General features: G+C 46.9%; 1 protein-coding gene across 8 annotated transcripts; it reads right to left on the bottom strand.

Moving 5' to 3' along the window:
• Positions 1-181: 181 nt before the first annotated feature.
• CSF1 (colony stimulating factor 1) lies at positions 182-22,259 on the bottom strand. Of its 8 annotated transcripts, none has more exons than XM_074262939.1 (9): positions 21,941-22,256; positions 17,043-17,165; positions 14,253-14,315; positions 12,997-13,188; positions 11,970-12,117; positions 8,736-9,778; positions 7,093-7,145; positions 6,640-6,701; positions 182-2,923 (listed from the first exon to the last, which is right to left on the bottom strand). In XM_074262939.1, exons 1-8 carry the CDS (start codon positions 21,977-21,979, stop codon positions 6,653-6,655), a joined length of 1,710 nt encoding a protein of 569 aa, XP_074119040.1. In that variant the 5' UTR covers positions 21,980-22,256; the 3' UTR covers positions 182-2,923; positions 6,640-6,652. The 8 variants fall into 8 exon arrangements, with proteins under 8 accessions (XP_074119040.1, XP_074119045.1, XP_074119043.1 ...); XM_074262944.1 differs by having other exon boundaries at positions 12,997-13,173; positions 21,941-22,253; XM_074262942.1 differs by having other exon boundaries at positions 8,745-9,778; positions 21,941-22,252.
• Positions 22,260-22,800: the final 541 nt, after the last annotated feature.

The raw sequence follows: 22,800 nt of genomic DNA, 5'->3' as shown, positions 1-22,800 counted from the left end.
GGCAATTGCTAAAAGGATTTCAGTCCTAAAGAAACAATGTTCTCATCCTCCCTGACCCAAATTTATAAGCAATAGAGGAACCTTGCTACAGGGTATCTCTTTCTAGAAGTCATTGTTGCCTCTTTTCATTCCCCAAAGCTTCATCAGGATCTCAAATTCAATTCTCCACAGGACACATATATGGTTTTGTCTGCATTTATTATTAAATATACAAGCAGCTTCCTATTTCTTTTAAATAAATCCTTAAATGACTTTATATATAAAATAATTCACCATTTCCAAGTATAAAAACAACCACACAGTGCAAGGCCCCAGCTCCGCTTGTCTTCCCTAGGGAAGTGGGGTGGGGGTTTGGTCAGAGGAAGAAGAGACAGATGAAAGGACCTACTGAGGTCTGGGGGAGGAACCATTCATCTCACCTACCAATGGACGAAGAGCATCTGGAATGCTGGTCTTGTTATTTTGACCTCTTTTGCACAGTATACGTTTAAAAGAAAACAAACATATTTTTCTATGTCTTCAAAGTTTTCGTTGTAAATAGATATTTACTTAACATCAAAAAATAATAATACTGAGGCCAGAAAAATGAGGCCCAGGGGAAGATTTCTCCTTGATGGAGGTCTGGCTCTGCCCTTAGCCAACCCTCTTCTCAAAGCTCTCTCTTAGAGCCAAGATATGACCACACCCAGTGGGTGAATTTGGAAACGAGGAGGTCTCTGATGGAGTCTTGGACCCCAAGTAGCAGTTGGGGAATCCAGCTCCCCTTGCTCTAGGGGCCTGGGGCTTAAGGACGAATAATAAGGAAAGCATGAATGGGGATACAGGACACTGGAGATTCCTATTTGACAAGGCTCAGGAAGACTGATGGGGGTGTGTAAAACCTAGCAAATTGACAGACAGGATGGAAGTAAGGCAGTGGTAAGGATGGGCAATACAGGAAATAGAAGGCATAAGAAACAGCAGCTCCCTCCACCCTCATCACTTCTCCAATATTTAAGGGCTTCCTACCTCCTTCCACACAGCAGTGGAAAAGGGTAAAGATTACTCCCCTTCTTTTGAAGATGAAAAAATAAGTTCCAGTGATGGAGCTTTGGAGCAAGTTCCAAGAGGAACCCCCCAAGAGGGGGCTCAGCTAAGCTCTCTCCCCTGGTTCTGGGGATCAGAGGAAGGAAGGATCAAGTGAACCAGAAGTGAAAGGAATCCAGAGAAAGAAGAGCTGGAAAGCAAAGGAGAAAACAGAGGTTGTAGGGGGAAGTAGGGAAGGAAGGGCTAGAAAGAAAATTAACAAGGGAGGAAAGAAGGAAGACGAGCTGAGATCTGGAGGCAAGGATTCAGATGAAAACAAGATTGAGAAACTCATCACACTGAGATCATCAGGGAGAAGAAATCTGACCAGTCAGAAGACTGCTTTTCTGTTCTCCCAGAGGCTTGAGAAGGGATTGGTTGTATGGGAGAACAGTTCAGGGAAAAATAATCGAGCAAAGACACAGCTCCAATTCCCACCTCCAGAGTCATACAAACAGGTTCAAAGACATAGTGGTTCTCTCCACTCCAGTCATTAAGAAAAAAAAAATTCTATTCTCTTTCTTTTTGTAATGTCAAAGTATGAGGCCCAGAAGCCAAGGTCTTCCAGCAGACTCAGCTTGTAGCAGGTAGACTGATGGGTAATATTTACCCTCTCTCCAGGGAGCCAGGGTCCATGGGAGGCAACCCACGGGACCCATCATATTTGGACACCAAAACGTGGTAGTGGAGGAAAGGGCAGCGGAATTCCCTTCATCATCATGAGACCAGCTCAGGAGTTTTATGTGCATAGGAGGCAAGGGGATAGTAGAGAAGCGGGGCTAACAGATGCCGCCTATGGGAAGAGGTCAGGACAGTACAGGAAGAAGATTCAATATTCACAGTGCAAAGGCTTCCTTCATCAGATGGCTGGTTCCTCCTATCCAGATGTTCTGGAGCAGCTCTAGAACCCAGCTAACAATTGTGAGGGAAGATGGGAGCAGAGCCCAGGGCATGTTAGGGATGGGTTAGGACACAGTGATTGCTGTTCTTTCCTACACAGATCTTGGCTGGTGTCAGGATTTGGGGAATAGGGCTTTTCAGAGGCTGAATCCCTGAAGGACCCTGACTCAAAGGGACAAGGAGCTATTCTGGGGTACGGCCCCCGAGCTGTCACTCAGAGGGAGCTGAGAGCACTCATTGGATCAGAGACACCTCCCCAGCTGTCTGTGTAGGCCAGTGACAATGTGTAGGTGTCTTCTCCCATCTTGATAGCTACACCCCTTTTTGGGAAATGAAGTCAAAGCTGCATTGCCCCGGGAGCTTTGAGGCACTCCTTCCTCTTGGGACATGCTCTTGCTTGCTGGGAACCTGGATTTCTTGGTGCTTCATAAATAAGATGGAAGCACATTTCCCTGAAAAACTCTTGTCCTGGCAGCAATGGGAACTCCAGCCCAATCTTTCCCAACAACACCTACCCAAAGGCTGTTTCCCACCCAACAGCCCTCTTCTCCTTTGGTCCAGGCTCAGATTCTGGAAGGGACTGAGGGATGGGAGGGGGCTGAAGGTCACCCTTCTTCCCCAGGCTGCCCTGTGGGTCAGTCTCTGAGAGCAGAAGGCTCTGAGCACACTTTTGCTGGCACTCCCTGAAGCATGGACGCTGGCCTCCAGGGCCAAAATAATCATAATAAATATCTGTAGCTTCTTGAGCATCTTCCCTCCCTCTCTCAGTCAATAAAGGAGTAAGAGGACAGAGAATGAGTGGTAGAGGGCTTTCCACCCTCGCCTGCTCCTGTCCTGTCCAGTCCAGGCCGGGGGCCTCCGTGGTGGGCGGGCTGAGATCCTAGGAGAACAGGCTTGGGGGATGTCTGCAAGCCCCCACGGCTTCTCCTCCCATGGAGGGACTGTCCTGTGGGCCCAGCTACAGGGGAGAGAAAAAAGGCTGGTCAGCATGGAGCAGGGTGGAGGTATAGAAAGAGGAACAGTCTCTAGGGACACCAGTGGAGAGAGGCTATGGGGAGATATGGGGATGGGGGTTGCATTCCTGTGGGACATTAATGATTCTTGCAGGAAAGAACTTCCTTCCACTGCCTCCCTCCCCCTCCAAGCCACCCTGGTCACCACAGAGGGCCTAGATTCTTTGGCAGGAGCCCAGACCACTGCCGATTTCCCAGAATGGCTTCTTCTCCTGACTCCACCAAGAAAACCAGGGGCCATGGGAGAGAAAAAGGCATCAGACTGGTGCTGGCTGAGCTCCAGCCACAGGAGACAAAAGGGACCATGGGGGAGGGTCGCTTGTCAGTCAGAAGGAAGCTTCTTCCATCTGACCTGCTAGGGGTCTAGGGAAGGGGCAACATGATTTTCCATTATCCTCGTCACTGAATTACTTGCTTTCCTTTTTTTCTATTACTAAATGTTCTCCCTGGGAGAAAAAGGGAATTTTGCTTTCTACCTCTTCCCTCAGACAGCCAGTACCCATCTTAAAATATGAAAGAATATAGGAAATGTGTAGATAAAAAGGAGACCATGGCTTTGAGTAGAAAAAATACAGCAGGAGGGCCAAACATGGAAATTCTCATTTTCCCATCTGGAATTAGAACCCAGAGGTCAAGGCTTGAAGGGATTTGGCACCCACCCCCAATATCATCCATGACATCCCCACCCTGCAGCTCCCCTTGTCCAATAGCTAAGCCCAGCATTCTCAGAGCACTCTGTTCCCAGAACAGAAATCCCCTGGATTCTGACCAAAAGTTTGACTTTAGACTCAGCTTGTAGCCTCACCCTCAAACTGGTCCCAGACTCAGCTGACAAAGCTCTTGTATTTCAAGGGGAGGTTTTATAAAGAGGGGAGATCTGGGACCACAGTGTCTGTACATTCCCTCTTCTTTCCCTATGGGGGGGTCTGCACTAGAAACCAAGTGGTACCATAAATTGGATAAGAGCTAGACTAAGATCAGGTCAGGACCCCGACACTGCTAGGGATATGACACATGAGTAAATCCCATTCCTTCATGCCAGGTCTCCAGGTCCCTTCTGGTTGGAATGCTTTGATGACAAGAAGTAAGACTGTGCAAAAAGATAAAACAGTCATGTTGGGGCTAGCACTGAGTGTTCCCGAGGATGCTGGCGTCAGACCCAGGAGTTTTCTGAGGGAAAGATTCACTGGCCTGGGGATTTGTCTGGGCTTCCCATGCTGCTCCCCACTTATTCCCCAATCTTGACTCCATGGGGACAGAATCTTGTGAGTGAGAGCTCTGGAAAAGGTACGACTAGGGTGAGAAGTAGGGAAAAAACAAGTTGGTCAACCAAGGGAACAAGAAGGAGGTTTAAGGGGCTGTTTAAGCAGGGTTTAGGGGCAGATGCTGAGAAATATTCCCCTCCCAGATCCCTGCCCATTCATATTACTACCACCTTGTTGCGAAGGGAAAGGGATGGGAAGAAAGGATTATAGGAACCCATAATTTGACCATGGACAAGGATGTCCTCACTGGCTATTTTTCTTTTTATTCCCAATAGCTTTGAACATTTGCCATATTCCTAACATTCCTAGTGCTAGATTCCCTTGGGATATACCCTTGGACAGTCTATACTCAGATATTGACAGGGGCACATGAATCATTAAAAATCAAAGGGTGCCCCCAGTCAGTGAGTTAATGGGTCAGGTATAGAATCATATGGCTTTAGAGCTGGGTGGGATCATTTAGTCTAACATCCTCATTTTACAGATGAGGAAGTTTAAGTGACTTGTCCAAGGTCAGTCAATCAATAACATTTATTGAATGTTCACTAGAGCCCTGTACTAGGCACTTGGGTCAGAAAGAGTACAAAAAAACAGAGAAAAGAGAAGCTCTGCCCTCAAGGAGCTTACAATCTACTTGAAGAGATAGAAAAATATTACATATAGAATATCCATTACAAAACATATACAAAGTTATATCCAAATGAGAGCAAATTGATACAGAATTCACCAAATACATAAATTCTGAGGGGACATGAAATAAAGGAACAATTAATCTCAAGGGGCTCAATAAGGGATGTTTTCTTGGAAAAAGGATCTTTTGAATCTTATTTAGAAGGAGGTGAGAGACAGGCTGGTAGTAGAAAGGGGAGCCATGTAGAAAGAATGAAAGTTTGGTATTTTTATCAAAGACTTGGATGGAGACATGCAAGATGAAGCTTATTGGGTCTGTGGATAACACAGAACTGGGAGGAACAGTTGACAGAATGAATAATAGAATCAAAATTCAAAATCCTAATAAATTGGAACTTTATGCTGAAATTAATGAGATAAAATTGAATAAGCATAAAAGTAAAGTTCTGTATTTAGGCTTAAAAAATTGCCCAAATGTAGAATGAAGGAGGACTATCTTAACAATAATTCATATTTTTAAAAAAGCCACAAGATTTTAGTTGGCCAGTCATCCAGGAGGAGCCAATAGTGTGGCATAGTTACTTTAAAAACTCTTTTTTTTTTTTTAAACATGGCCCGAGTTGAAGTATAATATCCAAATCAAGAAAAGTAATAGTCCCACTATATTTTGAGTGGATCAGACTACATCTGTGAAGTTCTGAACGCCACTTTTTAAGATGCTGAAGACATTGATTATGTCCAGAGAAAGATAGACAAGATAGTGATGGATCTGGAAATCATATCAAATAAGAAATGTTTGAGAAAGCTGACAACATTTAGCATTTGCACAGGGGAGGAGGAGACAGATACATTAACTGTCTTCAAATATTTGAAAATTTTATCTATTGAAAGACAGAATAGATTTATTCATTACTGCTTTAAAGGGTGTAGAATTAGATCCAAAGGAAGAAAAGTTACAGGGAGGTAGATTTTTGGCTTAATTTAAGAAAGAAAAATAAAACCTTTCTTTTGAGCTTTATAATAATTACAGCTGTTCAACAATGGAATGGTCTACCTTCCAAAGTAGAGAGCTCCCGGTCACTTGAAGTATTCAAGGAGAGACTGCATGACCATCTGTGAAGGGTATTGCAGAAAGGATTCCTGCATTGGGAAGGAGGTTGGACTATATATAGCCTATGAGATCCTTTCCAGCTTAAGTTGCTATGATTCTGAAGGCATGAACTTGGGAATGAGCAAATCACACATGGGCAGAGACAAACATATTAGTTTGGCTGGAGTAGAGGAATCGTGTAAGGTTGTAGAGAGGAAGAAATTAAGTTGTTGAGATTTAGCCACAGAGGAAGGGAGGGGAGTCAAAGATCTCACATGAGTAGCAATATGAGGCTACTAGAAACTCCTAAGCAGGGAGAGATGGGATGGAAGCAGTCCTCAAAGAATGTTATTTTAGCTGCTGTTTGAATATCAAGGGATAGAAAATGGGGAGTGGAACTATCAGCCAAAATATCAAAGCGAAATCTTTGGCAGTGATTCATGCAAGAAGCAATGATTGAGCCTAGGATAATGGCTATGAGAAAAGGAAAGAGTTAAGACATTGTAGAGAAAAACTCAGCAGAGATTGGTGATAGACTGGAAACAAGGCAAGTGGAGAGAAAGGAGAGTCAAAAATCTCGGGAAAGTTTGGGGGTGCCACTGATAATAATGTGTATGAGTGCTCAAATGGGGAGAGGGGCGGCGAGGATAGGATGAACTCAAAGCCAGGTCCTCACCTCATTACGACCTCTACACTGGCAACTCCACCTGTCTGTCCTCTTCCTGGTTCAGGGGGCTTCTGGCAGAAGAAAAGGAAGGGATGACGTTTCAGCACCCACAGGGGGACAGTGGTGCAAATGAACAAACCCCACCCATTAGCATTAAATTCAAAAGACCCAGAATCTTGGGAAGACCTGGGGACAGTCTACAAAAACAAGCTCTAGACTTCTGGCCAAGATCACCCACCCCATCTCCCTCCCACCCTAATACACAAACCATGTCACATCACTGAACAGGAGGTGCCCAGAGCCACGTGAGTGAATCCCCTTAATAGCAGCAGGATTCAAGATAAGGGGTCCTCCTCCAAATCTAGAGAAAGCACATCTAGGCAGACCCCAGCTTCCCTATGCAGTCTTCCTAAGGCTCTTCTAAGTAACCAATCCCCAGCTCATAAAGATGTCCAAACTCACCTGATCTCTGGCTGTTCCAAAGGCATTTCTGCTGGCGGTAGCTCCTGTCGGTTCTAGGAAAAGGAAATGACAGGTTTAATTTAATTTAAGAATTAATTTAGTTTAAGGCAGAAGATAAGAGCAAAGTAAGTGAAAAAGAATCCCTTTTCTCTCCTCATCTCCTAAGAAAATTGTATGAAAGGCTCCCAAATTTCCTCCCATCATCCATCCAGCACATGCTCACCTGTACAAGCCTGTGTTGTCTCTCCCAGACTCCTTCTGTACAAGGATCTCAAAACTTTTGTCAGAACTCCAGCCCCCCCTACCTTGACCCTAAAGCTGCCTGCCTGCCAGAGAAATGTCCAGAAGTCATACAGATGCATGATCCCACAGTAATCCTTGTCCTCCATTCTCTGCTCCCAATTTTGGATTTTCCATCTGTTTTGCACCCCCACCTCCTGCTTTATGTTGGTTCCTCTACTAGAGATCTCAACTCCAATTCTCATTCCATCTCTTTCTCTTGCATTTCTCTCTCCCTTATGGGCTGGATTTTTCTCTACTGCCAGAGTATCAATATGTCTGGAGGACCTCACCCCCATTCATTCCCTCCAGACTGTCCTTTATTTCATATCAATCATTCTAATTCCTTTCAAATGAGCTGCCTCTCTAGGCTTTTGAATGTCCCTCATTGGGCAGACAAGTAGCACAATAGGTAATATTGAACATAGAATCAAGAAGACCTGAGTTCAAATCCATCATCAGAGACTTACTAGAACAAGTCACTTAAACTGTGCCTCAGTTTTCTCCTCTGTAAAGCGGAGATAACAACAGCACTCAATGCCCAGGGTTTTTATAAATGTTAAGTGTTATTATTGTCCAGATTCTATACCCACCCTTCCACAAAATTGTACCCACTCAGATGACTAATGATCTTCTCATTTAAACCCAACTGTTTCTTCTCTATCTTCATTGTCATTGAGTTCTCTACTACATCTGAATCTTCTAATTCTTGTCATTAGCATTTGGGATGACCTTTTTTTTTGGAGGAACTCTTCCCCTCTCTCTTCTATATGTACTCGCTGTCTTCTCTATTAGAATAAAAGCATCTTGCAAGCAGCAGAGATCATTTAATTCTTTGTATTTGTATCCTTAAAACAGTACTTGGCACACAAGAGGTGCTTAACAAATGTCTGTTGATTTATTGATCTAGTCACTCCTTAGATTTCTCCTCTCCTTATCTCTAATGTTCTTTCCAAGTCTAAGTTCATGATCCTATGAATATACTTCTATATCCTGTCTCCCTATCAAGATGATCTCCCAGGGTACAGTCCCATACTTGAGAAGGACATCACTTTTTTTTTTTTTGGCTAAAGCAACTAAGGTAAGTGACTTGCCCAGACCTAGTAGTAGCACTAAGGGTATGCACAGTTTTGTAGCCCTTTGGGCATAGTTCCAAGTTGCTCTCCAGAATAGTTAGATCATTTCACAACTCCACCAACAAGGAATTTTTTTAAAAAGTGACTTGTCCAGCATCCCACGACTATTAAATGTTAAGTGGAAGAATATCAATTCTTGCTTCAATTCAACATCATTCTCGAGTCTAACAGTGACCCCAATCCAAACACGTACCCCATCCCTTCTCTCCTTCTAAAAAATGCCTTCACCTCTCTTACCCGATGCCTCTGCTTGTAGAACAGGAGGCCGCCCACTGCTAGGAGGACCAGGAGGATGCCGGCTATCGGGACCCAGAATTCAGAACCCTGGAACTGAAGGACAGGGCTTCCCATATTCTGCCTCTCGGGGCCTGTGTCAGTCAAAGGAAGTGAGTTAAAGCCCTTGTGGGGCCCGCCTGGGCCCTCTTCTCTCTCCAAACCTTGACCTCCTCTTCCTCCTTCCAGCTTGGCAGGGCTTCTCCGGACCCTAGTGCTTCTCTTGCCCTCCAGCTCCTTTGGGGGTCGGGGAACGCCCCAGGAGAGGCTTCTGGGGAAACGGGGCTGAGCAGGGAGGTTGGAGATGCCCTGGGTTTCCTCAGAGTGCAGCAGCTGGGTAGTGGGTGAGCTCAGGCCCTGGATACCTCCATCCATCTCCTCTGATGAATAATCACTGGCCTGGCCAGCCAGTGGGTTACTGCCCTCATTCTGCAGGTGGTCATTCCTCACTTGGGCCAGCGATCCCTGTGCAAGAACAGGCGTCGAGGGAGTGGCGAGGAGCTCGTCTGGATCTGTGGTCCCTGTCTGGATAGGTCCCCCTCCCAACAGGAAAAGGGGAGCCTCTGTTTCTTGAGAACCAGGGCTGACATCACCTGAGGCATCCCCTAGAGCTGAGTCAGTGTCGAGTGCAGAGTTGAGAAGGCCCTTTATCCTAGGGGAATCGGACAAGTCAGGGGGAGACTTGTTGCTCCCGGGCTCCATCTCAGATCCCACCAGGGACTGGGAAGCAGAGAGCGTGCCCGCAGTCTCCATTGCCTCCACGCTTCCACAGGTGCTCCGGGGGACTCGGCGCCTGGCACTGCCCTGGGCTGTTGTTTGAGGTGGCAGGTCACTGGGCACGAGGGGTTTGCCCTCTGTCCCCTCAGAGTCTCCCCAGGCCAAGTTGGCCACTGGGGCTGTGGAGGGAGAGAGGGAGCTATGGATGGGGACAGAGGCCAGCTTACTGCTAGGGGTGGTTCTGGGGGACAGGCAGTTGCAATCAGGCTTGGTCACCACATCTGAAAGAACCACAGGGAGAAAGGGGGAGAGAGAGAGGGAGGGGAGGGGAGATAGAGTCACCAGCCTATAGCACAGCTTTCCCAAAGGGTGCCAAGAAAGGGAGAATGAAGCTGGGGGTCCCCTCACCACCCCCCTACTCAGCATCTAGATTACTGAGAAGGGAAAAGAGAAGGACACCAACTGGACATGACCCATCCAGGAAGAGAGATGGAAACAGTTAAGTCCAGTCACCAGAGAGCAAGGGAAGCAGGCCTTGGGGGAGACAGAGAAGATTATAAGAAAGGTAGAGTGGGTTAAAGAGGGTTATTATGGGAATAGCTAGCACAGGACCACAGCCACCCTGATTGAGGAGCTGAATCTGAGACTTAAGGCAACTGAGTGAGAGAGGCTGAGGAATGGTCTCCAAGGCAGACACTCACACCTAGAGGCCAGAATGCCACATGCAGCCCAGAGAACTGAGAGATGGGCTCGTAGAACCCAGAGGGCAGCATGAGAGGGGATAGAAAGAGAGTGAGAGCGAGAGCAAGAGCAAGAGCAAGAGAATGAGAGCAAAAGAGCAAGAGCACAAGAGCAAGAGAGCGAGAGCAAAAGAGCAAGAGCACAAGAGCGAGAGCAAGAGCAAAAGAGCGAGAGCAAAAGAGCGAGAGTGAGAGCAAGAGAGTGAGAGCAAAAGCAAAAGAGCTAGAGTGAGAGCAAGAGAGTGAGAGCAAAAGCAAAAGAGCTAGAGTGAGAGCAAGAGCAAAAGAGCTAGAGTGAGAGCAAGAGAGTGAGAGCAAAAGCAAAAGAGCTAGAGTGAGAGCAAGAGCAAAGAGCTAGAGTGAGAGCAAGAGAGTGAGAGCAAAAGCAAAAGAGCTAGAGTGAGAGCAAGAGCAAGAGAGCGAGAGCAAGAGAGCTAGAGTGAGAGCAAGAGCAAGAGAGCTAGAGTGAGAGCAAGAGCAAGAGAGCGAGAGCAAGAGAGCTAGAGTGAGAGCAAGAACAAGAGCAAGAGAATGAGAACAAAAGAGCAAGAGCAAGAGAGCGAGAGCAAAAGAGTAAGAGCAAAAGAGCGAGAGTGAGAGCAAGAGAGCGAGAGCAAGAGAGCGAGAGCAAAAGCAAAAGAGCTAGAGTGAGAGCAAGAGCAAGAGAGCGAGAGCAAGAGAGCTAGAGAGCAAGAGAGTGAGATCAAAAGCAAAAGAGCTAGAGTGAGAGCAAGAGAGTGAGAGCAAAAGCAAAAGAGCTAGAGTGAGAGCAAGAGCAAGAGAGCGAGAGCAAGAGAGCTAGAGTGAGAACAAGAGCAAGAGAGCGAGAGCAAGTGTGTGAGTGAGAGAGAGGTTGGGCCAGTGCCCAACTCACTGGAGCAATGTGACATATGTGCTTAGCCATCGCCAGGGAGCATGAGGTCTTGGCCACTCCTAGGAAGGGGCCCTAAAATCTGGCAGAGTAGTAGGGGTCAGTGCTCGTCTCTGACTAAGATCAGAGAGACACAGTCTGAGACAGGGAACAAGGACAGGCGTGGCAAGCTGGCACGCATGACATTGGGGCGTGGAGACAAGGACAGAGAGGGCACATGTATGCTGGGCATAGGGGACGGAGTTCAAAGTGACCTCCCCCTTCAACTTGACCTCCCCCTTAGAGCTGACACCTGCACTTCGGGGAGGCTGGGGAAAGGCTTCCCCAAGCAGAGGTGGGGATAGAGGCCTCCTAGAGTCATCCATATCCCAGGGGATTTCTAGGGGGCCACTTGACATAAGGGTCCTGATTCTTTGCTCCTGCTCTCAACTGAACCCCAAGTCTTAATCCAGGCACCTTTAGCTATGATCCATCCAAAACTGAGCACACACAGGTGGCCAGGTGTACCCTACCCCCTCCACATCTGGACCTCAAAATTCCATACCCTTAGGCCCTTCAGATCTGTAAATACATAGACAAGCAAGCACATGTGCGTGTGTGCACGGACTGGAAAGCACATTTGACTGTTAATGCTCATGAGCACATAAAAACTACCCCCCACACACATTCATGGAAATAGCTTTGCACACACATGAGCTCAGGCAGAATCACTGCCCCAGGGCTAGCTAAGTTTTGCTCTGCCCTGCCCCACCCCCACCCCCATGGGAATCCCTAACCCCCTTGACCCTCTTCTCTTGCCCCCCCAATCCCCATTTCTCATCTCCCATCCCTCTCCTCTGGTGTTCCCCTGTCCTCTCTTACCTGAACTGACACATTTGGCAAAGCTACTGGTGCAATCACGGTCAAAGATACGCCAGTCATCGTTAAGGAGTCTATTGGTTTCTACAAAGATATTTTGGACCTTCTCCAATATCTGGACAGGGGTGTTGTTGAAAGTCCTAACACAGGCCTGGATTGGGGGGAGGAAGTGGGAAAGAAGAGAAAGGAGACATCTTGATGAAGGTATTGTACAAAGATCTTTCCCTCTCCCTCTGTCCCATTTTATCTGCCTCTGTCTCTCCCCCTTCTTCTTGGACCATAAATTAGATGAGGGAAATAATCTTGTTGGCTGTCCAGATTGGGGATTACATATAAGGGGAAATAGAGGCATCTAGGGTCTGGGTTTACCCATCGCCCTACAGTTACAGGCTGAGAAGCCCCAGCACTTTAGCAGCCTCTCTGCCCCAGTGCCCAAAGTAAGGAACTAGAGGAAAGAGAAAAAACCAGAGGACTGTGGTCTAGCTGGAAGGAGGCTCTGAGAGAGGCTAGGATCCAGGTCAAAGACCTGCTTGCTTTCCTCTGTTTTTTTTTTTTTCCCTTTAATTTCTTCATTCTTTTCCAAGCATCCTTTAGATAGAGATGTATAATGTTAGAGAAGGGAGGGAACTTGGTCCTGGCAGGAGATTGGTGGATGAAAAGGAAGAACATTGGGGGAGGGAAAACCAGGTAGTACCTGCCCCCAAAGCTTTAGCCACCTCACTCTCAAAAAGCATGTCTCCAGAGCTAGACTGACTAGCATTCAGAGAAGATCCATAACATTCCTCAGTCTTCAATGAGGTCAAAAACTGGACCTGTATCCCAGAGAGGGATTTCTTTCCAGTGGAGATGACCTGTCCTTGCAGATCCTCCCCAAGCCCCCATCTCTTCTTCTTGGGTACCATTTTACCTTCTCGACCACCAGCCTTTCTCCCCTCTCTCCTTCCCTCCCTCTTGTTTGTTCTACCACTTGGGGATAGGGTGGAAGGGATAGGAGGGGTGCCGATGGCAAGTAACAGGCTGCAGCTCCAACCTCATCTCTCTCCTCATGCTCCCTGGTGACACACCCATCATCCCTCAGCCTCAGGTAGAGCTCATGCAGATCCCTGGAGGCATTGTAATTGAGAGAATTGTCCTTGAAGCGAATGATTTCCTCAAAAATGTCCTGGATCAGGGGAAATGCCTTCTTAAGGTAGCAGATGGAATCTTTCTGAAAAACATGAGCCTGAAAATTGCTTCTGGGATCAATAGCACCCCAAACCCAGCCCCTTCCCCATCCCCATCCTTCTCTCCCTCTCCCCTTCCCTCTTCCTTTTCTGTACTTTACTCTCTCCTTCCTTCCCCCCTCTCTTTGTCTCTCTCTCCTCCCTTTTTGTCTTTTCTCCCCATTTGCCTGCTCTGTATCTATGTCTCTCTCTCCTCCTCTGCCCCTCTCCTCTTCCATTCTCCATTTCCCTCTCTCTTTCTATATCTCCCTTAAACCCTTCTCTTTGCTTTTCCCTATTTCTGATTTCTTCCCCTCCTTTTCTCCTCTTTCCCTTATCTCTTTCCCACTCCTTCACCTTATATCTTTCCCCCTCTTTCTCTGTCACTTTGTCCTCCCTATTCCTCTTCTCTCAGGATCTCTATCTTTCTCTTCTTTCTTCTCTCTTTCTCTTTCCCTTTCCCTCCCTTCCTTCTTTCTTCCCTCCCTTCCTTCCTATCTTCTTTCATTCCCTCCCTCCTTCCCTTCTTTTCTCTGTCTCTCTGTCTCAATCTGTCTGTCTGCCTCTCTCTCTCTCTCTCTCTCTCTCTCTCTCTCTCTCTCTCTCTCTCTCGCTCTCTCTCTCTCTCTCTCTCTCTCTCTCTCTCGCTCTCTCGCTCTCTCTCTTCTGAGCTGCCATAAAGAGAGCAATACAAGGAGAATAAGCTTCTATAGAGATTCTAATGTGACAGTTCAGGAGGCATTCCCCCTCAGATCTCAGAAGCTCAAAATCCTCCAGGTCTCTTGAATCCTTGGCCAATTTTAGTCCTCTAGGCATAGGTAAAATATTTCCCAGAAGGCAATGCAGACCCAGTTTCATGGGCTAGAGAATAACCTGTTGGGTTTCTTTTTTTGGGATATGAAGAGGTGAGAGAACAGCAGGGGTCTAATGCTAAGCCCTGTACCCTGGACCCTGAGGATGTACTAAGCCTCCGGAAGAGGAGGGATATCCTGTTCTAGACTTCTCTGCTGGGTGGGGAGACCAACATGAGTAGGAAGAGCTCTTCACAAGCTTTCAGCATACTGAGCCAAAAGTTGTCTCTTACCAGCTGGTCCCGGTCTGCAAATTTAAAGGTAATATGGCAGGATGTTTCCATCTGGCTGTCAATCTGAAAGAGATGAGGGCAGTAGATCAGACCTCAGTCTATCCCTGGGTAAGTGGCGAAGATCCAGAGCATAACTCCTGAACGTGGGATCGCATTGGATCCTTCCAAGGTTTAGTTCAAGTGCCAATTTTTGCCAAAGACATTTTCTGAACCCCTTCCTCCAACTGTTAGGGCCCCTCCCTCAATTTTCTGATTATATATAACACTCCATCTCTCATCTCTGTGTTTTTGCATGTCATTTCTTCCTCTTTGAATCCCACATTTCCTTTGAAGCTCATCTCACCACCACCTCTTCCATAAAACCCTTCTTGGTCCCATACCTCTCCATCACCCCCCAACAGCTGCTAGTTCCTTCCCTCTAAATTGTCTTATGCTTATTTTATAGATATTTGTTTTTATTGTCTGTATGGGGGTTCCCCCTATAGAATATAAGCTTCTTGAGGACAGGGATAATTTGGTTTTTGTCTTTGCATCCCCACAATGTCTGAAACACACAATGTGCTTAATAAATGTTTGTTGACTTATAGATTTGGATCAGAGCCCCAGGTTCAAATCCTGCTTCTCCTTACTATTTGGGTGACCTTGAGCAGGATACTAAACCTTACTAAGTCTTGGTTTCTTTAACTGTAAGCACACGCACACACGCATACACACACCCACTCACATACACACACATACACACATACACATACACACACTGTAGTGGGCCAAATACTATAATAGATTCCTTCCTGCTCTTAATCCTAATACATTTTAGTGTGTCTCTAGGTGATGAAAAAGAAGGTGGAAGGAGAGAAGGACGCCATCTTTTTGGGAAAAGATCAGTGAGGGGAGAAGATACATAGTCTTTGATTGTGACTCCTCATCAATGTTTGGGGGACCCCGGGAGAAGGAACAGTTCATTGGCTAAGTTAAGAGACTCAAACCCAGAGGAGAGAAGCTATAGTCCCGCAGGTGATTTGCATGGGGGTATTTAAGGATTAATATAAGGGGGAAAAGATATTAGCATCTCTCCCTATTCTCTTCTCCATGGTATAGCATTTCCTCTTGAGGAAGCTAGCACCAACCTAGCAATGAAATTTCACTGAAAGTACAGAAGGACCTATTGGGAAAATGGGGTCAAGGAAAAGAGAAGGTGGTCTATTGTACCAGGAGGGAGCTTATACATATTCCTGGTGAAGAAGAATAGGACATGGAACGCTTTCCTTTCCATTTCCTATATCCAGATGTGAGGAGCAGTTTCTCTGGAAGCTCAGAGAGTAAGTCTGTTTTGGTATCACTCAGGAAGACTAGGTTAGGACTGCAGTTCTGAAATTCTGAGGAGGGGTTCTGAGGAGAGTTTGTGGGAGGTCAGATCCAAAGAGCCTATGGGATGGTAAAAATGAGACCTGCCTGATGGGCCACCCTGCTCAGTGTCCTGGGGCCTGACTTCATAAACCCCTCTGGATTACTGCCGAACCCTGTAGGAGTCCTACTATGGCCACAGGAACAAGTCTGGATTGACAACATCTGGCTGTCCCAATTCTTGCTTATCATCCACTGGTTGAATCAGATGATTTCTGATGGTCCAAGAACCAATGATTGTCTAGTGAAGTGGAAGAACATTCTGGGTCATAGAGGGTAATGGTACCTAAAGCCCAAGGAGAGAGCTGAGGAGTGAGGGGAAGGTCCTTGGATCATTTTGGAAGGGACTTTAGAAATCATTCAAACCCTCAGATTAGAGATGAGGAAACTGAGACCCTAAAAGGTGAAAAGCCTTCCCCTAAGTCCCAGAGATAAGAAGCAAGAAATCTTAAGATTTGAACTCAGCTCCCCTGACTTTTAGATCTGATATGTTTCCATTATAACATATGGATTCCTCTAGAAGTATGATCTGAGAGCCTTCTTTCCTCTAGGGCAGGAATGCCTTTTGGAGGCTCTGAGGAAGTTCCCTCCTAGAAGACATCCTGAAGCAGAGAAAGGACCAGAAATGTTTGCTGAAATCCTAGGGTTTCTTTCCTGGGCAATCATTAACTCAGGCAATGGCAAAGGTCAGGGAATCCTCAGGACATTGTACACAGGGAAATGGGGAGTCAGGACTCTCTTCTGCTTAGCCAAGGGAAAATCAAGGACCACAAATGATTGACATTTTAAAGTTATAACTAGAACTTTTTGCAACTTGGTCAAAAATCTCAAATATGATCCTCTCAGCTAGTGGGTTTAGTAGGGTAGGGACTGAGCATATAGGAGATGGAGGGAGATAGACTCCAGAAATAGTGGGGAAGGGTGATGCAGAGAAACTTGTGGGAGATAACTCCACATTTTAACTAGTTATTCTCAATAACAAGGCACTATGCTTTTTGTTTCTGGGCAGCTGACAGGTGCTGTCAGCACTCCCTAAATTTGGAGCCCTGGGACAAAGCCCAATTTGTCCCTCCACCCAAATTATGGCTCTAGGACTTTTGCCTAAAAATACAGCCAAATTCTCTTCTCCCACCTCTTCCATCTCTGCCATCTACCACCTTCATACTCTGTTCCCCAAGCTCAAAATGTATAAGCCTGATGTGCTACAGTTCTTTCTTATCTTTTTCCACAGGATGAGGGGGAGGTAAGAATGGATAAGGACTTGTCTTCACCTGCCTTTCTCTACCTTAGAGCTCCTCTTCCGTTGGACTTGCTCCCCCAACCCCAATTTCCCAGGAAAAGGGTGGAGGAGGTTGGAGTGGGGCTAAGAGTCTGGAATACACTCACCAGCTGCTGCAGCTTCTTTAGGTGACCTTCCCCAATAAGACGGTTACAAGTTTCTGGCCCATGGGTGGGAAAGCTCCAGACCATCAGGAAACAAGGCAGCAGAAGCCAACAGCCCAGCCATATCTGAAATGGAGAAGGCCAAGGGAAATTCAAAAAGGGTTCCCTTATTCTTCCTGGGAGCTAAGACCTGAGGTTTTCTACCCAAGCTAGACTCTGGGATCAGTCTGAGCTCTGCTCCTTAGTCACCCCTGAAATATTTTATTTTCCTAAGAAACTGAGTCTTAATTTTGTCAATTATAGGATCAGTTTCTTTCTACCCCCAAAAAAAGCTGGCTCCCACAAATTCAAATTCCCCAAACCTTTATAACCTCCCTCTGCACATCAATGTCACATGTGCCCCCCCTTCCTTTAATTAAAGTTTCAAAGCCATTAGCCCAGGTAGTACTTAGTTCCATTTTGTTCTACCAATGATCTATCTTATCTTTCTCATTTCATTATTAGTTCCTTGAAGACAAGGACTGTGTCCATACTTTATTTTGTTCTCAAACCACTTAGAATAGTGCTAGGTACTTTGTGATATTAGAAACTGACAGATGTTCCAGTCTCTTGACACCCAGGTTCTACTCTAGTTTCTGGCCTTGAGAGCCTGAAATATTTTCCCTTACCAATCATGCTTTCTTTTTCTCTACTTTACCCATTCCACACTAGCCTCTGGCTCTTCCCCGAGAACATATTATTGTCCAGACTTAGTTTCATTGTGGAGTCAGTCCCCTTGCCAGAGTCCCCAGGGCAATGGGTGTGCCATCAGACCCAACCCAACAGATTAATCACAACCAGAGATGCCAGGCTTCCTGCGCCATTCTTTAGTTGGCATCTATCATATTGAGCTTCCTTTCCTATTTGCATGGCTCTTATCACTTACAGATTTCTCTTTACCATGCTCCCTGAGGGTTCTCACCTGCCCTATTATTCCATCCTCTAAAGATGCTCCATGAGAATTGGGTAGGAGAAGAAAGAACTTCTGGCATCCTTCTCTTCCTCACAGGCTTCCCATCTCTCTGGATCTATGGCATCTTCTCTCCATATATCCCTTACTATCTTGGGCTCCACTTTTTCCAAATAGGGATTGGGAGGAGAGACATAAAGACTTTCTCTGGGATATTTGATATGCCTTCCTTACAAGTATAGAGCTGACCACTAGCATGTCCTACTCTCCACCCCTACCCCCACCCCAAGAATATAAAATGTTGGGGTTACACAGAGAACTTTCCTGGAACGGAGGAACAGGTCTCTTCCCCCCTCCCCAGCTACTGTGTACAGCACAATGTATGTACTTTAGGAGATACAAGAAATGCATAGGGCATGAAGGGGAGAAGGGATAGTCAGAGAACCAAAGTCAAATTTAGAGGAAAAGATAAAGGTGAAAGGGGATTGAAAGAAGGGATTAAAAATGATAGAGAGAAAGAAAGAAGCGGCTAGAGATAAGACAGTAAAAATGTCGACAGAGCTAAAGAAAAGAGGAAGCAAAGAAGGGAAAGGAGAAAGATAGAGCTAAAGTTTATAATGTAGGTGATAATAATCACAGAGAGTTTTTATATAGTCTTTAAAGTTTGCAACATTCTTTCCAAAAGTTATCTCATTTAATCCTCACATCAGCTCTATGGAGGAAACAAAATTCAAGCATTTGAAACAATTGGAGAATGTCAGAAAAATGTGAGGAGAATTATGCAGACTTCTCCATATATCTTCTCCAAAACCTAAAAATATATGATTCACTGCATGCTCTGGGAATTTGGGGGAGGGAAGATTAAAATGCAATAAATTAACAAGGAGGCTTCATGGAGGAAGTGAGATGTGATCTGGTCTTTAAAGGGTACGTAGGAGTCAGATAAAGAAAAGGTGAAGATACAGTTATAGCATGACCAAAGCATGACCAAAACTGGTGAGGTGACAACCCAAGAACAAGTCTATCTGAAAGAGAGGGTACTCCTTGGAGGAAAAGGCTAATAATCACTTGATACACTGAGATTCCTTAAACATTTGGAGTAAGGTCACACATCCTATAGCTGATCCAAACTCTAGCGCTTACTGTGTAGCGCTTACTGTGTGATCTTAGACAGGGCTCTCAACCTCTCTGTGCCTCAGTTTCTTCATCTGTAAAAAAGGGGGATTAGATTTTTTTGGCCTCTGAGGTTCCTTCCAATTTTAAATTTATGATCCTGTAGATAAGGAGTAAAATAGGATTCAAGGACTGATCCAGAAAACCTCTCTTTATTCCCCTCTTTGGTTCTGGAAACAGCATCTTGGATTGGACATTCTGAAATCTCAGGGCTCACTTTAGTAAGACTACAAGCAGAAGGCATTGTCAATATGACCCTATCTCAGACTAAGGACCATTCTGAGGAGGAGTATGAATAGAAACTGAGATGTTTCTATCATTGTCATTAACTCCATAAAGATTAAAGTGAGACTAGAAAGAAGGGAAATTGTGGAATATGGTTCTGTATGGAAAGACTCAAGATACTGCTGGGTGATAAGGAAATCAGAACTGACCTCTGAAAAAAAACCATGATTTTAAGGGAGAGACACAGTCCCTACCACTACCTCGGCTCCTGAGAGCTTTAAACCTACATTTCATCTCCCAGAAAGAAATCATAGGATCAAATATTTAGGACCTTTGAGGTCAGTAAGTCCAACACGAAGCTGGAACCCAGAGGAGTGGCTTGACTGGGGTTGCAGCTAGTTTCTGAGGTGAACTGTGAACCTCAGGTCTTCTTGAATATAAATCCTGAGTTCTATTTACCACAGAACACTCCCTCTCTGTCATATCCTCTGTCCCACTGGCAGGCCAGGCATTCATTCTCTATCTTTGGAGGAGTATTTTCGCTTTAGAAAAGGAGCACAGGGACAGGATAAGGCTTAACTCAATGGAATTGAACTGCTTCTAATGAAATTTATGCAATAGTGGAAATGAGTGGGCAATATATTGGACAGAGGAGCATCTCCCATATTTACAGGCAACCAACTAACTCCTATCTGCCAAGTCTGGCCCTGAGTTTTGTTAACAAAGCCAGCAGTGAAAGTATCCAAAGGAGCCCCAGTGTTTTTCTACGCTCCAGCATTTGTCCTTTATTAAAATGGGAATGGGCACCCAAGGGTTAACTTTCTAGCCTGCATCTGGCCTCTCTCTTCCCTCTCCCCTCCCAACCTCCCTTGCTCAGAAAGGAATCTTTGCTACTGGCAGGGCTAGTAGCTCAGATAGCTGTATCCTTACCCACCCTTTCAGAACAGCAACTTGCAGCAAAATGGAAAGGAGCCTTCAGCCCATCCTCTTTCAACTTCTTTTTTCAAAATCTCTGACCTCCCACTCTTCATTCAGGTTCTTTCCTCCCATTCCCCCCTGCCCTTAATTTACCCTTCCCCTTCTTTGCTACTCTGCACGCTATCCCACCTTCAGTTCCTTCCTCTCCTTTCACCAGTGTTATCCCAGGCCTCCGTTCTGCCCCTCACCTCTTCCAATCCCACCTCCATCTTTCCATCTTTCTTTTTCGGTCCTTGTTCGTCTCTCCCTGGCTCTGTCAGTCCCTTTCTCTCGGTTATTATCAGATTTTTCTTCTTGTTCTTTTTCCTTCCCCTTCTCCACTGATCCCTTTTGTGTTCCCTGCTCCGGAGAGTTCCATCAGAGGGAGGGGGGAGGAGGGGAGAGAGTTTTCTCACTAGGCGCCGGAAATCCATATACATTTAAGCATCCCTGTGTTCCTGTCTGTGAGAAGAAGGCTAGGAGCTTTCCATGACATCTCTGCCCTGGGATGCTGTGCTGCCCGTGCACGGCTTGCAGAGCTGAGCTAGGCTGCCTGTGTGTGCATGGGGGAGAATGGGAAAGGGGGTGCTTCGGCTCTCTAGGGAAAAGTGCCAGAGCCTCGTTCTGGCGTACTCCTAAATCGTGCCGCTCTAATCCTCCACTTTCTCTGCCTCTTTTGCCTTACCTAGCAGCCTACAACATTTTCCCCACTTTCCCCAGCCACTTCCAGCCCTAACTCATAATGGGAGGGGGGCTAAGCTCAGTCCATAAAAGATCTGTTTTCTCAAAGACTTAGCGGCGGGGCAAGCTCTCGGGGCCACAACGAGCCCCGCTTTCCCTGAACTAGCCGGCTGCTGGAGACAAGTCCCTGCTTGCCTGTCCCCCGTCCTCCACCGGAGTTCTCCTTTCCTCTCTACAGTCAGGTTGCTTGGCACCGACCCGGGCATCCTAAGGAGCTAGGCAGCGCTTGCAGCCTGTTCCAGCTGCAAGCCCCGTGCCCTTCCGCCCCTGATCCCCTTCTAACGGTCTGCTTTCTTTAGCGCAACGATAAGACAAGGGGCAGGAAGCCAGATAAAATAGACATCGAGCTGGGCTTCGAAACCCCCCCTCCTCCAATAACAGTAGGATGGGTCTGGGGCAGAGGCCAAACCCCGCGGAGGGGTTCCAAAGCCTAAGTCTACTAGCCAAAGGTCCTCCTTGGCCACTGCTCTAATGCCACAGTCTTCCCCTCAGGAGAATGGGAAGAACAGCATCTTTAGGATACAGCTTTCCCTGGGCAGCATTCCCTGCGCCTCTTAGATTGTACCTAAACTTTAAGCCGCCCCTGCAGCTAAATGACTACCAGGTGGCGTTAACCCGGCAAATGGCAGTGGCAGGAGGGGTCTGTGGTGGAGGAGGGGACTGTAGAGGACCCCTTAAAGGAGTGAAGCGCCCATGTTCCCTGCCAGTGGCTGCTCAGAATCGGGGGGAAATCAGGAAAGAGCAAAGGAAGAAAGAATGGGGGCGAGAAGAAAGATGGTAGCGAGAGGGCGAGCGAGCCTGTGGGAGCTCTGCGGCCGGGGGGCTCTGGGGAGAGGCGCGCGGAGCTGGCGCTTACCGTGAGTGGGCAGTTCCCGCCTGCGCCCCGTGGGGTCATCAGGGCGGCTGTCCCCCGGGCCGGAGTCGGAGCGAGCGGAGCCTTGCTGGGTGAGCCGTGCGGAGTCCTTCTGAGTGGCCGGAGGCTGGGCGCAAGGGGGCTGCCTGCACGCGGCCTCGGGGAAAGCGGAGCAGAGGGCTGCTAATCCAGTGGCGACACTCGGCTCGGCTCCGGGGGGCTGGGGGCTGCCGGAGTCCCGAGTCCAACTTTCACTTTCTGGAGCCGAGCTGAGCGCCACTGGCCCAGGCGGGCTCGGCCTTTTAAAGCGGCCTCTCAGAGCATGTGGTTTATGGGAAATCACCTTGGAAAGGGGCCAGTTAGTCAGACAGCGAGGCATAGGAGCACACAGCCACACACGCCTACCTCTCCCCCCCCCCCAACCCCGCTCCCTTTCTCCTTCCCCCTCCCCCTCAGCCCTTAACTTTTTGTCTTCTTGTCTCGCTCTCCCTCTCGGGCTTCTGTTCTGAGGTCCCCAGTTTTGGTAAAAATAACTCGGAGCCTTTTACGTCTCGGCCTCCCATCCCCCTCTCCTCAGTCCCCTCTTCCCGGCTCCTTAAGCGTAGCTCTTCTACTCAGTCGTCAACATAAAGGATATCTAGCACAACCGGTATTGTCACCATGCTCAAGTTACTCTTAGGGAATTTCCCTTTGGAACTCAATGGTTGACAGCTAAAAGTATAGCCTTGATTAGGTAGGGCACTGAGGATTTATATCATCACATTTACAAACGAGAATTTATCTCCCTCCGCCCACAAGCAGCGAGATGTTTCTGATGAACATCACTTTCCCTCCACTCCCTTTCGAATCCAACCCAGCGGGGA

Source organism: Sminthopsis crassicaudata, chromosome 4, assembly GCF_048593235.1.
Source record: "Sminthopsis crassicaudata isolate SCR6 chromosome 4, ASM4859323v1, whole genome shotgun sequence".
Taxonomy (NCBI): domain Eukaryota; kingdom Metazoa; phylum Chordata; class Mammalia; order Dasyuromorphia; family Dasyuridae; genus Sminthopsis; species Sminthopsis crassicaudata.
Note: the sequence above shows the minus strand (reverse complement) of the source record. Positions and strands in the feature narration are given on the sequence as shown.